This window comes from Xiphophorus maculatus, chromosome 19 (assembly GCF_002775205.1).
Source record: "Xiphophorus maculatus strain JP 163 A chromosome 19, X_maculatus-5.0-male, whole genome shotgun sequence".
In the NCBI taxonomy this organism is placed as follows: Eukaryota; Metazoa; Chordata; class Actinopteri; order Cyprinodontiformes; family Poeciliidae; genus Xiphophorus; species Xiphophorus maculatus.
The window spans coordinates 4,210,424-4,228,877 of NC_036461.1; the positions used below are offsets into that span (position 1 = coordinate 4,210,424).

At 38.9% G+C, this 18,454-nt stretch overlaps 1 protein-coding gene across 1 annotated transcript; it reads left to right on the forward strand.

Annotated features, from left to right (window-relative positions):
* Positions 1 to 10,224: 10,224 nt before the first annotated feature.
* Positions 10,225 to 18,226, forward strand: LOC102237353 (transcription cofactor vestigial-like protein 2). The gene is made up of 4 exons (XM_005801086.2): positions 10,225 to 10,511; positions 10,917 to 11,265; positions 15,328 to 15,774; positions 17,165 to 18,226. Exons 1-4 carry the CDS (start codon positions 10,425 to 10,427, stop codon positions 17,206 to 17,208), a joined length of 927 nt encoding a protein of 308 aa, XP_005801143.1. The 5' UTR covers positions 10,225 to 10,424; the 3' UTR covers positions 17,209 to 18,226.
* Positions 18,227 to 18,454: the final 228 nt, after the last annotated feature.

Sequence of the window (18,454 nt, forward strand, 5' to 3'; positions counted from 1 at the left end):
CTTCAAGTCTTACTGCAGATTCTCAGTTGGATTTAGGTGTAGGCGATTTAAGTTTGGGCGCACAAACAATTAATTTTCATTCGATTCCACTTTGTTCACAGTAAAGATCATTTAAATATAGATATTTAAGAATGGAAATGGAAAAAAAGCTTTGTAAATATTTATTTACAGACAAGTCTATGAATACTTTTACAAGACAACACATGCTTTTCAGTAAAAAGTTTTCATAAGGTCTATTTTTTAAAAATTGTTTATCATCTGTTATTTTGTAAAAATAAGAGAACACCCCCTCCCCCAGATTGTATGTGTTTTTGGGAGTGAAATACTACATAAAACGTTATTGAGTATAGACAGTAACAACATTTTGAACTTATTTGTTACTCACAGTTTCAACAGAGAAGGTACATATTGAGTGATTATCTCTGCTGAATCTCAAGCTCACCAGAACCAGAAAGTTTTGAAGGTTTTTTAAGTGACTTTAACACTTTAAGGGACTCTGGATCTGTCTGGATTATGAACCTTGCTAACAGTGAAGTAGATTATTACCCTAACTGGTAATGATGATTCAACAGCTTTTGCTGTAATGGCATTCCTCTGCCACTAGATGGACTCAGAGACACTTCTGAGTAAAAGCTAAGTTAAAATTAGTTTCTGTTTGAGCTTCTTATTAATGATGAATCAAGATTAGCTCTGTTTGTTTTAGTTTTTTCTTTTGACTCAGGACTAAGTGAAAAAATATGCTCCTGCACATGTTCTGACCATATGTGGAGGGACATGGGGGCATGGAGGACACTGAGAAAACCATGCTTTCTTTTGGCATTGGAGAACAGGTTAGTAGTCCATAACAAAAAGGCAAGTAAGAAGAACATAAAAGGATATGTTGAATTAATTTTAAAACAATTTCAGTTATTGAGTCATCCCTCACAAACTTACCAATCAAAAATACCAAAATACCCAAGCACATTGATCTGCATGGCCCTCTTCATTTCATTTTCCATCAGGCAATTATTCTTAGTTATTGCCATTCTTGCTTTTCTCTGTAGTTATTCTTTTCCTTAATGCAATAGGTTAAAACAGTGACACCCTTGATTCATTATGGATGGGCTGTGACCAACATCTGATCAAATGACTCAAGGACAGGAATAACCCCATGCAGGCAACCCACCACAACCCAAACACACGCATGTATATCAAACCATTTTTTAAATCAGGTATTATATTTAAAATCTTAAATCAAATGCAAAACTCAGCAAGTAATTACCAAAAGCAGAGCATAAGCAAAGATGAAATACATTAGATCAATGATTAAACACAATTGCATGAACATTATAAGATACACAACTGACTGCACTCAGTGCATCAGTGTGACAAATTGGGATGGCAGACCAGTAGCTGTGAAAAGACATTTGACTTGTTAGACATGCTTCAGACAGTAGCATGGCATGCCTATATCATATTCAGCCTTTCAACTCTCAATCATTTTTGGGTGCATGATTTTTTTCCCCTTCTCTCCAGGGTCTTGTTGACTGGTGTGGATTGGGCAGGTGGCGGTGCACGGAAAGGAGCTGGCCCTTTACCGTCCAATAAAAATAGCTGCGGTCTCCATGATGTCACCGCTGAGTAAATCATAGATCCTGAGAGTGAAGAAGGGGATAAAATGAGGCAAATTTTAGAAGATACATACTTTTTTTTTGACTATATTACACTTTGCACTTCCATTGGTAATTCAGATTATTTTTTTAAATGTTTTGGTTTTCATATTATTCAGAACAACTTACACAAATGCTCACTGTTTTGCTTGCATTTATAAATGCTAGCTTGCCTGCAATCTTGACGATGTAGAAAAAGAAATCACCTTCTCCCACAGGTGACACTGCCATTTTCAGCTAGTCCCACCGACTGTATGCTGCCAGAAAGGGTGTACAAACTATAGTCGGAGTCTGATCTCACTCCCATACCTGGCATTCTGGAGCCACAACACCATGCTGCTGATGAGGAACCCGATCAGTCGTAAATCTTCACTGTTTGACCATGTGACATGCCAAATTTGTGATTCTGCCCTCAGTTCCCTTTGGTATCTCATTCTCTTCACCTTTTGCCACCCATATCGCTCCTCTAACTGCTCCGTTCTCTGACACAGAGACAATCCTGCATTCCCCGGATCAGTTCTTAAGACTTCAGCTCCCTCATTTTTGATTTCCTTTGGCTTTACATCTGGATTCGAACATGTAATTTTAATTGTGTGTGCATAACTTCAGTGGCCCAACAGCAGGGTGTCAGCTATGTCAGTAACAGGAATGTAGCACCTGTCAGCCTCGCCAAGGATGCAGTTTTTCCAGATTTTGCCCATTTCACAAGATTAACTATTGATACATAGTGAGGCAGCTTTGGGGGTCATTAACTAATCTCAAGTGTACAAACAGACTCTAGATACAAAGGGGAAATAAAAACTGCAGTCATTTCTTGGCCTTGGCAATTCCTGGTATGTTAACAAGGTGGAAGGAAAAACAATAAACACTAATATTTCTATTTTTATTTTCTGAACATCTTTACATCAGTGTTTTTTGCTATCAATGTTAGTTGTTTAACGTTTCCTTTCAAAAAGAGAAGTGGATATGTTTTATGGTGATTAACTGTATTTGTTGAAGTTCTGTTGATTTTTTTTATGATAGTAAAATAATATGGATATGCAAATAGAATAAATGAAATAATATCAGAATCTTTAAAAATACATAAAATATTTAACCAAAAATTTTTTCAACTGAGGTACAGAAAAATAACCGAGGCTATTTATATTCAATAATAACAACTTCAGAATAGTTCTAAATATACAGAGAATTTGAGGGTTTTTTTTATTATGCTCTCGGTGGTGTATTGAAAACATGATTTATTTGTAGAGAATGCTAAATGCTTTTCAGCAATCTTCACAAATAGAACATGAAAAGTGTGGCATGCATCTCCTTTTACTTTGATACCCCTAATCAGAATCTATTCCAAACAATTGCTTTCAGAGCTAAGCTAAGGAGTAAACACAATCTTTAAAATCTCACAGAGAACTCAACCAATCGTCAGAATTTCACCTAAACTAAGAGGAAGAGCATCGATAAGACAAGCAGCAAGAGGCACATGGGAAATCAGATGCCGACAAAGAATGAGAGGATAAATATCACTCCAAATCCATAAAAAAATCTGTTTTCAGTTTGCTAGAAGATATAGAAGACATGAGAAAATATGTGTATGAAGGAATTATTTTCAGACTGGATTAAGATTTAACTTTTTGCAACTGCATATAATCTGAAAATCTAAAAGGATGCAACAGACTTTACACTGGGGTGGAGGCTCACTTTTCAGTATTACAATGCATATTTGTTTGTTACAATGGCCTAGTCAAAGTTCAAACCTATCAGCAACAGTGAATTTATGAAGATTTGAGAACTACCAATCTGACTAAGATTGCCCTTTCTTGTGAAGAAGATACGTTTTAGTTTCTAGATGTGCATAGCTGGTAAAGACATACCTAGAAAGATGTGCAACTTTGATTTCAGCAAAAGGTGTTTTTTTTTTTAATTGACTAAGGGAGGCCTGCATACAAAGGCACACCACACTTGTTAGATTTGTGTTGACAAGTGTTGATATAAAAACTGAAAACCATGTGTCATTTTTTCCACTTACAGTTGTGAAATACTTTGTGTTAGTCTATCACAAAAAAGCCCTACAAAGTACAGTTTGTGGTTGAAGTGTGACAAGTGTGGAAAAAATAGACTGAATGATTTTGTAAGACTGCAAAACTGAAAAGCAATCAAAGCAACAAATTGACTTCTATTATCTTTTTTAGCTAATCAAAGTTGATCAGACCTAATCTTTCTCTTGAAACCAACGAAAATAATCCATCAGAAGAAAAGAAACATGCCTTGATTTGTTGTGCATAAAGTTTAATTTCTAATAAAATTTTTTCCTTATATTTCCTTATTTCCAATATCCTGGTGGTCTGTGAGGACAATAAGTTGGTTGTTTGAGAAAGAAAATAGCCGCACACTTGCTCACTCTATGACAGAGGATTTATTACCAACATTTGTGTAGAAGGTTGAATGAGCTGGACCTGTCCATATGTGGCTCTTTTGTAAGAGCGCGCCTGTGTGCCAGAGTGTCTTTCCAATGACACCGGGTGATGATTTTCAACAGCTGAGATGAGTTTGTGTGGAAGTGGACAACGGGGCAGCTGTACATCTCTGCCTTGGACATATACACCCACATTCACACGAACACCAAGGCTTATAAACAACAGTGGAATCCTGAAGTCCAGCCCTCCTGGGACCAAGCCACACTAAGACCTTAATAAAGGACTTGTTGTTTCAGGAGGCAGCTTATATCATTTTGGGTTCATATTGCAACCTAAACATCTTTCAAGACTTTCTCTAAAACCTCACATGCTTTCTGAAACATCCAAATGATCTCTGATTGTTAAAGTTTAAGCATTTTATGAAAAGTTATCAGGACCACCAATGTTTTTTTTTATTGCACTCATGTATGTCTAGCAGACTATATACTATTAAAGGTGCTGTTGCAATTTGAATAGTGTGCTAAATAAAACCAAGTTGCTGTTACTACCTCAACTGGCCTGCAACATCTCAGCCAATGAGAGACACTGCCTGCTCACAGCCTTTTTAATGGGGGTGGAGCAGCACCAAAGGGTCACAAGGAATGATGTAATCTGTGTTTATTTTCAGCATACACAAGTAAATGTATACAACTCCTCAAGATCTCGTTCACAGATTCGCTCTATGAGTGACAGATTCAGTTTTTGCTTGCAAAGATTTACATATTTCATTTTGGATCTCTACCTTATCGGTTGTCTTTTTGACTTGTATGGTAAGGCAAATATCTATGAAATCACTCCCATTTCTGTGTGACTTAAGGCTAGCATTATAAACGGAGAAGCTGTGTTTATCACGAGGGAAGACAAGTAAGAGGCAGAGACAGAAAGAGAGACGGAGACACAGAAATTTAGTCATGGCAGTTAATACTAATAGTGGCTTCCCTTCCATTCCGTCAGCTGCAGCTGTTGATCACGCTGGTGTAACAGTGAGCTTTCTAGCATTGCATCACTCTCTTTCTCCAACCACTACTTTGCCGTCCAGCATTACTATGCAGGAAGCTTTTCTGATGGCTATGAACAGAAGCAAGAACAAAAAGGCTTATTATTATCATATAAAAATCTACATTTGTATATTTACTCATAAGCTCATATAAACTGAGATAGGAATGCACCTTAATGAATTTGAATCTGCCTCAATAATTGGATTGTTGGAGTGATTTGAGGAGATAAAATATATTGTGAAAAATAAATAAATAATCAAATTGAGGTGATCCAATCATTTCCATGGCCACAGGTGTATAAAATGCAACAACTAAGCATGCAGGCTATTTCTGCAATCATTAGTGAAAGAAATGGTCAGTCTGTCTGGAAAACCAATGATTCTGGGTTTGTCAGTTGCCAGAACAATAACACTTGTCTGAATGATGTCAAGTGTAAGGTCTGGTGAAGGGAGGATCATGTTGTGGGGATGTTTTTCAGTGTCGGGATCAGCTCTTCAGTTCCGTTAAAAGGAACTCTTAATACTTCAGCATACCAAGGATTATGGACAATTTCATGCTCCATGCTTAGTAGGAAACAGTTTGGGAATGACCCAGTTGTTTAGAAATGATTGCGCACCCGTGCACGAAGCAAGTGTGAAAGAACTTAACTCTCCTGCACAGAGTCCTGACTAAACCATAAAAACTCATTTGTGATGAATTAGAGCAAGGACTGAGTCCTCTCGTCCAACATCAGTGTTTGACCTCACTGGAAGAACGTTCAAAATGATCCAAATTAAATGCAACATAGAGGAAACGAATTTCCAGAAGTGTTGAAGCTGTTCTTGTTGTAAAGGGTGGAGTGGAATGGCAATAAACATCATGCATTAAGAAGAAGATATCACTCAAATTCATATGATTACAAACTCAGACAAGCAAATATTTATGTATTTCTGCATGTGATTTCGACCTGTTTGTCTTTTAAAAGTGCCTCGATATGACATTTGTTGTAAACTGGCACTGTATTAATTAATTGAAACAAATACAGAGACAATATAAGATATACAATTGATCCTAAAATTATTCAAACTCCACTGTAAAATAGGTTTAAATAACTAAGTAAAGCTAATGTTACAATAATTTTATCCATAACTTGACTAAAATTTCTCACATGATTATGCAATTGTAATTCATTAATGGGGAAGCATAGTAGTGGCTCCATGATGCTAAGGAGCTGCTGTGCTTCCTTTCACACTGGAATGTTATAGGATGAAGAACTCTCTAAAGCTTGGTTTCACAAGACATCTTGGAAGATGCTACAGAGGCCGTCAGAGTTACTTGACTTGAACTGTAAGAAATCTCTTGTGAGATTTGAAAGATGTGGTTGCAGCATGAACACCCATTAATATCAATTACCTGAAGATCTTTGTTCATAACAAGTGAACTAAGATTCCTCATAAGTTGTATGGCTCCGCGACACACTTGAAGAAGGTCATAACAGTGAAAGAGTGCTTTACTAAGTGTTAAAGATGCATGTCAAGGAGGGTTTGAATAATTTTTAGACTTCAATACTCACTAAAAATGTCATATCATGTTTAATTTGGAGGAACCACTTGTTATATTAGCTAGTAGTTAAGCTATTTTAATAACTTCAGTTTGATGGGGGTTTTTTTAATTGTAAACAGCTGTTGATTTGTGTTTAGTTTTTGTCAATTCAGCCCTCAATTTATATAGAACCATTCACCAATAGAGTTTAAGAGCATGTTTAATCCATCAGCATGTTAATAACCTGGCCTCAGTTATTCATACTATGTGTAATGTATGCACAGCAAGTTGTTGGTCATGTTCTCCATCTAGAGAACGCAGCAGAGGGACGATGTAACTTCCCAAGGAGCTCGTCCACTAGCATACATCAGAGACATTCCACCTCATCTGACACTCGTCCATGGAATTCTGCAAATTTTCCACACTATTCTCACAGGCATTCTGAAGTGCCTGTCAAAAAGACTGGCATGCCCAGACCTCAAGCACAAGAAGCACGTAACAATTTAAGAAAGCATAATTTTACTTTGTTGAATTTTGTTTTTTTAAAGCCTGGATACACATTGAATCTTCAGTTTCTGCTCTCTTGGTGCTCCTGGTGGTCTGTTTGTTTGTGTATGTGTGTGAAAATATATTTTGTTTGCACTGCTGATAGGTGATAATTTGTCATAGATTGTGCAGAGTCCCTTTCTCGTCCATGTCGGTATGGCCAGTGTATGCAACCTATAGTTGACACCTATGTGTCATACTGGGAGCACACTAAATACTTCAGATGACTTGAGGGTTTACTTGGCAACCAATGGCTGTTTTAAGAGCATGGATACACTTTCAGTTTGGACCGAGCACAAGGTCTGCAAGTATCCAAAGTGCACACAGAGGAATAGAAAAGTCACAGAACCACATGTATCATGTGCTCATTGTTGTTTGTCTGCTTATCTAAGTGACTTCATCCAGATCTATTTGTGTAACATGACATAGTCGTTAACAGCCGTTTGTATTGGAAATGAGATATTGCAGAACCATAACTTGTTTCCATGTTTCAGAGCTCCATAAATTATATTCACAATAGAAGGAAATCTATTTCAGTATTTCAATTCAAAAGATGATACTCTTATAGCTTAATTACACACAGGTGTAAATGTCAGGAATGAATTTCTGTTAATCTTGACAATAATGACTTACAGCTAATGAAAACCAAGAGAATTCATACAGAAATCTTATTTTTATGCAGGTTTCCAAACAAGACTCTCTACAAGGAAGACAAGCCATGAAAGGTCTTTGCTACTGAAGATGGAGACAATGTTGGAAAGTATAGTAGAAGAAAACCTGTGATTGATACATATAAAGTGCATAAGAAAATGGACAACCAGGCCCTTGAGAGGATTGTGAAGCATAGTCTACTTAAAAGTTTGCAGGAGATTCAGAAAGCTGCAACTCGAAGGTGAAACTTCAAGAACACAGGTGAACACATGACTAGCCTACAACCGTCATTCCTTTTACTCAGTCACTCCTGAAACAGATGCAGTATAAGGAGTTACTTACATGAGCTTAAGAGAATGAGGAACTGACTGTTGTCTCAGTGGTCCAAAGTTTTATTTTTAGAGGAAAGTAAATTTAATAATCAATTTTATTCATAAAGTGCATCACATTCACACGGTGATGATGGCAAGCTACTGGACTGTAGCTACAGCTGTAGACTGCAGGACAGACTGACAGAAGAGACTGCAATTTTGCACCATCGGCTCTTCTGACTGACTCTAGCTGGCAAGACAGGTGAAGTGTCTCGCCTAAGGACACAAACGAGGAGGGTGGGTAGACTGGGAATTGAACTGGCGATCCACCAATTGCAGGGCAAACTTCTACCGCCATCGGCACAATTCCTCACATCTTGCATTTCATTTGGAAACCAAGGTCCCAGGATCTGGAGGAATGGTGGAGAGATACAGAATTCAAGCTGCTGCGGAGTTTCCACAGTCAGTGAGGACTTGGGAGGCGACGTTACCTGCAGGTGTTTATTCTCAACTACAAAGCAAGTGTAACACTTACTTTGTTACACTTTAAATTGTCACTCTGCCTTGACAATTTAAACCCATTTGTCTCTGCTGAGTAGGTTTTTATATGGTTATTTCATTCTCCAGGGTGAGTTAAATCCCACAGAATCTAAGGAGTTCTGCCAGGAGCAAGATGAGAGTATCAGAGCAAATTATCACCACACAGCAATGATACACTATTACATGCAAAAGGAAAATCAGTCAAATCACATGTGGGGTTCACCAAGGCTCCATCTTTGGTGCCCTCTATTTAATATTAACATGCTTCCACTGAGTCAGATAATAACAAACATAATATAGTATGATAATTATGCACAGCTCTACAGCACAATGTCACTAGGTGACTATCAACTCATTCAAGTGTTAAGTAGATACATTCATTTGTTCAATGAATGGATGTGCCATAACTTTCTTCAGTTGAATAACATCAAAATTGAAGTTATTTTTGGACCGAAGGAGAAGCTGTGATCAGCTGTGTTCTGATGAAGAGTCAGCACACATCTTTAGATTTGACAGTTAGAAGCTAAACAGGTCAGTCTTGAAATGTGACTGATGGACTTGGACCTGGACCTTCAAAGACACAGAAAGAGAGCTACAAAGTCAGCCTTCTATCACCTGAAGAATGTTTCCAGGATTAAACAAGATTTTAAATAACTCATTCATACGTTTATCTTTACTCGCATTGATTACTGCAACAAAGTCTTCACAGGTCTGCCTAAACACTCAGCTGCAGCTGATCCAGAACGCTGCTGCTCGGGTTCTAACTAAAACCAGGAAGACAGAGCACATCAGCACAATTTTAAAGTCCTTACAGTGGCTCCCTGGAGTTCAGATAATACTTTTTGTCAATAAATACCTGAATGATTTAGTACCAAAATACATGTTATTCTATCGGCCTTCCATACCACTCAGGACTTCTGGTTCTGGTCTGCTCTGTTTCCCCAGAACCAGAACCAAACATTCAGAAGCAGCATTCAGTTTTTAGGCTCTTCTAATCTGGAACAAACTTCCAGAAAACCATGAAAATCCTGAAATAGTGCAGTCAAATCAAAACTAAAAACCCATCTTAGTTGACTTTGACAGTCCAACGTTTTACTTTTCTTTTGTTACATGACTGTATTATAAGTTTTTATGTTTTCATCATGTAAAGCACTTTGTATTCAAAGTTTGAAATGTCTGGTTGCTGAAAATGCTGTACAAATAAACCTGGGCATACTTTTCAATAGTCTCAGATTTAAATTTTTTAAAATCCCCTTTTATTAGTCTTATACAATTAATGAATATATGTGAATGTCACCTATTTAGTAAATTGAATGAATTACTTCAACTTTTCAATGGAGGAAAAGTGGAGTCAACCATTATGTCCATAATCTAAATGATTTGTACTAAATCATCCATTATTATTTTTCATATTGTGGATGTAACCGCGCTGCCGGGGATAAAAATGTGGAGCTGGAGGGTAGGAGTGGAAGGAGATGGCGGGGTAGGAGGGGTCGACACTGCGATGCACAGGACAGGACACCCTCATGCTTGCTTCATAAACCTCTCCACATTTTGCAACCGCGGCTGTTGAGGAGCGCGCTGGAAGCGGAAGGACTGCGCTCCTTCTGGAGTGATCATGTCAAATCTGGAACGGGCTTTGCTTCACGCCGCATAACCCCAACTGAGCTCTCCCCACTTCCACAAACAGGGATGTTGTCGCGCAGTCGGTTGCGAAGGTCGGTTCCAGCAGAACAGTGAGGACACCGCTCGTTTACCATGAGCTGTTTGGATGTTATGTATCCAGCCTATGGACATTACGCACCGTACGCACCGACTGCTCCCGCTTTTATCAATAGCTTACAGGTAGGATGCGAGCAAATATTTAAAGTTCAGTTACCCCTCCACCCCCTCCAAGTTTAACTGGAGTCACTGAGATGAATGTAGAATATTTTTAAATTGGATACATTATGCTGGTTGATGTGGCTTGTGCGCAAACGTGAATAGGCTTGGTTTTAGTCAAGACATTTAATACATTTACGATTGAAATTTTTTTTCTTTTAAATTGAATGACTAATTTATCTTGTTCAAATCAGATGTTTCACGCACTTATATTAGCGCGCATGGACATGCCAGCGCAGCAGCACAATGATAAGCATGTCAAAAAGCCTCATAATAATTTCCAGAAGTGTTTCTGCAGCACCTGTCTTAATCCTCTCCCTGCTCCCCCTCCCATGTCCCTCCTCCTGCCCGCTGATCTCCTCCTGACAGGCTCCTTCAGGTCTGAGCAGCTCTGCGCCCAACAGTCGGGATTTTATGGAACCTTCCAGCGTTCCCGAAGGGATGTCTGGGGGCCCAGGCACTGGAGGATCAACTTCCTCCTCATCTTCGTCCAGTTCTTCTTCCTCCTCCTCTTACACACCTGCAGTACCGAGGCCAGCGGAGGGCCCCAAGGAGAAGCAGGAGGGCCCCGAGGCAGAGTACCTGACTTCTCGCTGTGTGCTCTTCACTTACTACCATGGAGACATCAGCAGCGTGGTGGACGAGCACTTCTCCAGGGCTCTCAGCTCCTACATGGATGGAGAGGGCAAACGGCGGGCGCCAGAGCAACAGGGCACAGGTAGCTGCAGGTTTCACATGACTAATGGGTCTAAACCAGGCATATTAATGTTGTTGTTAATATTTTGCACCACTAATGGAAATTATTGTCTTCACAATTAAAGTCATGAGATATATCATTGTAAATAAAGCTAATATAGGCCAGGATGACAAAATATTCTGCTAGCTTTTCAAAATAAAGCTGGGATAAATATCAATGTTGTTTGTTTGGGGGAAAATTTAGTATTTGTGACTAACCAATTTATTATGATTATGATTATTGCTATCATAATTATTAGACATATAGCTCTAAACTGATTTTCCAACACAGACAGAGGACAACTGGCAAAAAGTGACACCCATACTGGTTGTAGAAATGTTTGTGCAATTTGATCTGAATTTATTCAATGTGACTCACCTAATGCCTGCATTGAGTATCCTGCTGGTATTTCTGATCCATGTTCAAATGAGTAAATACACGTGGTTCCCATAAATGAGTTTTGTGATCTTAGTCCCATTTTGCAAACATTCGGTCTGAGCAAAACACATAGTGGGCCCACAAATGCGTGCCAGGTGTGTTTTGGGGTGTATTTCATAAATTTTAAGACACTGATGGAGCTGGCAGTTCTGCAGAGCACAGCAGAAAGTTGGACTGAAGGTTTAGATGTGGTCTTGGAGAAGTCAGGGCAGAAGGTCATGCAGGTCAACGGCTCTTTGGCCGAATAATGTGGCTTCTGTGGTTCTGGTTGGGCCAAAAGTTTGAAGTAAGACACATAAAAAAGAAGAGTCTGCGCAGCTGTGTGCGTTGCTTTATGTAATTTGTGTCATTAAAAGTTTGATTTATTGGGCCTCAAAAAATGTAAAATATTTGTAAGAGTTTGTGTTGTAATTTTGATATTTAAAATCCATCTTACAATTAAACGACTGTATGCTTGCTTATCTGAACCTATGCCCTGAGTAGGACACCTGAAATTGAAAATCTTCCTAAGCTCTATGCGTCCAACAGGGTGTCCCTCAGCTCTCCATGTAGGGTCTGCCCCCTCAATCGCTGCCCCACTCTGCTCTCTCTGCGCTCTTTTTTCTCGTTAGGCCGGACGTCTTCATTTCGGCACCAGCGAGCACTCCCTGCCTCACAACAGATGCTATGTTTATACCCAGCTGTAAGCGTACAGCCTCGCCGGCGTATCCCCTTCAAACATCTCCCCGGCAGCCATTCTGACTCTGATTCCAACTCATGCTCCACAATGGTTGCACAGTCAGCTGCCTGCCTGCTACTCGGATTTATATCTATTCTCAGTGCAGTAGCAACAATGAGAGACATGGTGGGTCTTCTTGAGGAATAGCTAAATATAAAGCTATATTTCTGAAAATATATAACGACATATTGAATCTCTGTCAAGGGCGTGCAGAGAGCGGGAGGGGTTGCGAAAACAACAGGTGAAGGTGTGGGGCGCAGAAGAGAGGGGCAGCGGGTGCTAGCATGGGGTCAGAACTGCTTGTGTGTGTTTTTAGATTTTCAGGAGCACCGGGCTGACATGAAAGTGAGAAGTGTCACCACAGCCAATGATTTAACACTCTTTGAGCCCTGGGCTGCCTCCAGGTTACAGCGTCTGCCTTATATAGCATTCTAGGATATATGGACATCTCTCTTTCTAAATTGTGTCTCTCTTTAAGTGTATGGGAGCGTGGTTGTGTTTATTTCTGTGTCTTGTTGGACCTGGGTCTTGTGACCCTATGATCCAATGAGGAAGATATCTGACCCAGAGGGTGTCGCAGTCATGTGAGCAACATCTATGCTTTAGCACTCGTTGATTCATTCCCATTCATTTGCTTCTGTGAAATAAGTGCACCAACCAGTCAGTTAATCTGTACTTTTAGAGCACTTGGTATTCACAGTAAGGGCAACACAATGTGCTTTATGTGAAATAAAAACAGAAGGGAGCGAAAAATTAAAAATCATTGGTTCTAAAATCCTGATGTGAGTTCTAAAACTAAAAGCAAAATGAAAATATTAACGATAAATAAATTAAAAAAAAATGTTTAAACACAAATCTACATTTGAGTCAAACAGCTGATATAAATGTTTATTAGCAATAAAACAAATTAAATAATTATTATAGTGAACAGAATGATTTTAAATCAATATAATATCCAGGCAAAACTCTGATTAAACAGTTCAAACCATATATTTACGTAAACTGTATAAGAAGACACTTATACAGTAAGTATAAGTCAGTATTATACTGACAGTAAGAATACTGACAGTATTCTTACTGTCAGTAACGCTGTTTAAGCTTTTCCTGTTTTATGTCACATAGGGTCACCAAAATGATTTGCTAAATGTAAGAATATTGTGAGTGAGTGAAGATTTTCAAAGATTATGTTTTTTTCAAAACCAGAAGTTTACGTAAACTAAGATTACGATTCCTTTAGAGAATTTAGGAGCCCAGATTGTGATGTCATGGCTTTGTAAGCTTCTGACAGGTTAATTTATGACGTTTGAACCAATTAGAGACACATCTCCACAAGTCTGAATCATCCTTTGGTACGATTTCCAGATGCCTGAAGATGCCGGAGACATGACGATTCAAAAATGTAAGTTTTTCTCCATAATTAAGGGAAAAATGAGAACACTTGGAAGCCTGAAAACACAATCCCAAGTGTGAAGTACCTGGGTGCCAGCATCGGGATGTTTGGCTGCATAAGGGAAAGTGCACTTCACAAAATAAATGGTGTCATAATGAGAGAAAATTATGTAGAACTAAGCTAAATCAAAAGTTACACAAAATATTTTGGACAGGAAAAAGTGTCCCACAGCCTACAAGCATGAAGCAGCTACAACAGGTCTGTCAGGAGGAATATATTAAAAATCCAGCAAACTATTGTGAGAAATCATGAAATGATACTGAAAACATTTGACCCCAATCAGGGTCAATTTCACCAAATACTGAGGAAATCTTGGTATACTTCTGAATTTGAAGTTAGAAATAATTTTGCTAATCCTAGCTAGACTAAAACAAAAAAAAACATTTAATATATTATTAAATGTCAGACACTAAAAGAAAAAAGTTGTGTCTTTTTAAACATTTGATTGTAAGTTTACAGTGTCATGGGCTCTAAGAAAAAGAACAGTGGAGTTCTTACATGATTTTTTTTATTACTCAGACTAAAAACATAAAACAATACATTTTGAGTTTCAAAGCGTAGAATATAAATTAATTAATTGTAAAGATTGTTCAGTTTTACTGTGATATTGTTTCTGAATGCCATTACCAGTTAAAAAATATCAGTCTTGTTTTGATTCATCTGGAGGTAATGATTGTGCAAAAAACAGCATTCAGCTTCTATGCATCTCAAATCTGGAACAAACTTTCAGAAAAGTGCAAAACAGATGAAACACTGAGTTCCTTTAAATCAAGATCAAAAACTCACCTGTTTAGAGTTGCTCTTAAACCATCTTTATTCTTACTGAACATTGACCAATATATTCGATTTTTTGTCATGAAAAGGTGGTGTTGAGGTGATGGTGAGGCAGACGCTTGTAGACCCAGGCAGGATGAGTAAATGATTTTAATAATGAATGTCCCAAATAAAGTCCACACAACCAGGCAGCACGACTGAGCAGAAGCCAGAGCTCAACACCGGTAGCAACTGGTAAATTCAACGGACAAGACGAAGGACTGAGCGCACATTCGACAAGGACCCGACAGAGACGCAGACACACAGGTGGCATTAAATACACGGGAGGGTAATTACAGAAACGAGACACACCTGGGAACAATCAAGGGGAGGACAGGACAACAAAGAGACTCAAGGACACAGAAAACTATAAATAAATACACAGAAAAACACGGAACATGACATTTTTATTGATTATTTTAACGATGGCACTTGGCAAAATGCAATGCCTGTTACTAGTTTCACAATTAGTGACTGTATGATGTTTTTATGATGTAAAGCACTTTGAACTGCCTTGCTGCTGAAATGTGTCATACAAATAAACTTGATTGATTGATTGATTGATTGATTGATAGGACTCAAGACTTGATCTGATGTTGATCGGAGTTTTTCTCTCGTCTGTTAGAAACTTCTTCCTCTAACAGTCGGCGCAGCTTCCCCCCGTCTTTCTGGGACAGTAACTACACGTCACCTCAGAGTCGCCCCCACTGTGAGACCAGCGCCGCAGCTTATTCCATGGACCCGTACGCGTCGGCGCTGCATCCAGGCCTGTCACACCCGCATACTCACCCCCACCCACACGCCCACACTCATCCCCACCCCCACCCACCGGAGGGCTGGGGGTACCCTCAGGCCCAAGCCTATGGCCCCCCTCGACCTCTACATGAACTGTACTCACCGTCGGCTCTGGAGTCTCACTACGGGGGTCTGCTCGTGCCCACTGTGAGACCACCTCATCTTCCCACCTTGCCAAGCCACTATGAAGTGGGCAAGCTGGAGCCCACCACCTCCTGGCCGAGCCTGCTGCCCCCTGGAGATGTCAGCCAGACGCTGGCTCTCAACATGGATGCAGGTACCCACTCAGAAATGTCCTGAATCATACGAGTGTTTCTTTCTCAATTTGTCTTTGAAAGCAAAAAAGAAATGTCTTTGCATAATGTTCATTCAAGAAGTTTTTGAGCTTTCAATTTGCATTAACAACAAAATGCAGTAAGAGCAAAAGAACAAATAGCGACTCTGCAAGTAAGGAATTCAAAAACAGTTTTACAGCCACTAAAATAGGAAGGTGTACAATTTCCACAATGTTGTGTCACAATTTAACCATAAGTGGTCAATAAAAATAAAATGATGTCAAAAGAAGACAGCTAATAAAAGTGGTCAATGTTTATTTGTCCATAAACTAATCCACTTTCAAATGAATCTTTGCTGTAACTTTTAAAAAAATCTTAAAATAGATTTGGAGCAGTTAACTCAGTAGCACAAAAGTAAAATCATAAATAAATTTAAGAAAACTGATCAAACAACTTGAAAACAAATGTCTATATGCAATATTTAAACTCTAAAATGTACAAGCTTTTACTTTGCACATCATAAAGAAACACACTGTTCTGAACCAATGAAAATGAGTTTATTCACTCTTAATATGCCACCTTTTACACCACCTGTGACACAATCAATCAACCAATCAATCAATTAGACACCGGCTTTATTTTTTTAGATGTGTTTCTGGTTTTTCTGGAGGTTTCTCCTGTGAAACGAAGCCCATCCCTCCCACTGTCGCCACATGCAAAGTCAGGCATTATGAATTGAATCTGACTGTGTTATATTATTACTAGGAATTAACTGAAATCCTTATAACTGATATTTAAACCGTCTACATGATGGGATTATTTTTAAATATGAGTTGGACATCTTCTAAAGTGTATTGTGATGATATCTGTTATATATATACAGTACATGACAAATGTAAACAGATGCAAAAGATTAAACATATTTGTGACATGTTTCTTATGATGATCAAGATAAACAGTGAATTTATAAATAAACAATACAATAAGTTAAACCAAATACCAGATTGAACTGAGAACTGAGGGTTTTCATAAATATTATGTCTCATCATGAACTCTCACTTTATGGCCTACAAGTCTTATAAATAGGTTTGACCAAGATCATCAATAGTTTAAAAATCAATACTATATCAGGTTAATATCAATTCTGATTTGCGGAGACAACAGGAACGCATGCTCCAGGTTCAACCCCCTCTTTACCCCCCCACCCCCCCCCACCCCTCCTCCATGTGCAGACCTGCATACAAAAACATACAACACATCATAATCATCACAGAAGCTCTTTTCACCCGCCTAAACCAGCATGTTTGGCCATAGAAGGCTCCATGACAACCTGTGTTCTGCCGTTCACTGTTGTCCTTCTCATTGTTTCCATGTTTTTTTTTATTTCCTCAGGTCTCCAGCAGCACAAGAAAGGCAAGGAGCTGTACTGGTTCTAACGAGCCCTTCAGTAACACTGACCTGCCATTACCAGACCCAATTAGTCCCTGGATCTGCTCTGCTTTTCAAGCATTGTGTCCTTTCACTCCCACCCCACACCCCACACATTCACACACCACATCCCCATCCACCCCCTTCTTTCTGCCTTTAGCCTCCCCTGCCAGTACACGGCCTTGCTCCAGGTCGACATGTGTGCACCATGGAGATAAAGAAGCGAGGGAACGAGGGAGAGAGGCCCAGCATCTGAACTGGCTATGGTGTGCACCATCGTTGCTCCCTCTCCTCCATCTCTGAATCCAGTTGCTCTGGCAGGATGAGGGCCACGGTGACCTGTTTGGATTGGGAAACAGGATCACAGCAGACTTTTGCAGCTGGGGGAGAATAAAAAAGACAGAGGGGTACAGGGATGAATCACAGCGTGAAGGGATTTCTTCCAACCTTCCTGGTTATCTCAGTCTCATGCTCTGTGTTGCTACAGTCATTGTCATTATCCACTTATCTGCATTTCACAAATGCAATGTGCAGCAATATCCAAGAGCAGAATTCATGGAGGTTAGTGCTTTGTGACAGTCATCACAAGGCCTTTAAAAAAAACAAAACAAAAAACAAACAAAACAAACATTTCTTTTAAAATAAAGTGTTTTTATTTATCAGTGTTAATGTTTATTTTTAATATGATTGCTTGGCCAGTGTTCTGAGATTCTTGTGGCTCAGTTGATGTTTTTAAAAGTGGACAGTTATAGATCAGCCAGTGCAATGTGGTTTTGGTGTAGTTTCTCAAGGATATTGTTTCAAATGCTGTCAGATCATATTTATCCATGAACACGCTGAGAGAAGGTAGTATTTTTAATATGAAGATGTTCCATTTTAGTTCAAAATTTCAGGGTTTTCTTTCCTTTTATTGTGGTTTTGAATTTGGACTTCTTGAGTATTTTTGGGTTTTTCCGTGTGTGAATTATTTCTCATTTTTGTGTCCCAGAAAATTTTATTGTCAATAAATATTTTTATGGTTAGTTACCACATCTCCTGAATGATTACAGTAATCGTTGTGCAAAAGGCTTTAATTCTCCCTCATTTCCTTGTATTTTTCTTCAGAACTCACTTGCGTTTCACAAAGATATTTTTGCCAACAGTTTCTTTGAACACAGACAAATACTTTTTTCCAGTTAAAACTTTGTTCAAATCCCTTTCTTTCTGCAGAACATACATTTTATACCTGAAGAAATGGGCTTTGATAAACTTCTG

What these genes read in the sequence shown, in the direction of transcription:
- LOC102237353 (XM_005801086.2), top strand. Translation starts at nt 10,425, where the DNA reads ATGAGCTGTTTGGATGTTATGTATCCAGCCTATGGACATTACGCACCG. An exon ending in CTTTTATCAATAGCTTACAG is followed by an intron (nt 10,512 to 10,916) that starts GTAGGATGCGAG and finishes TCCTCCTGACAG; the next exon opens with GCTCCTTCAGGTCTGAGCAG. An exon ending in GGCTCTCAACATGGATGCAG is followed by an intron (nt 15,775 to 17,164) that starts GTACCCACTCAG and finishes TTATTTCCTCAG; the next exon opens with GTCTCCAGCAGCACAAGAAA.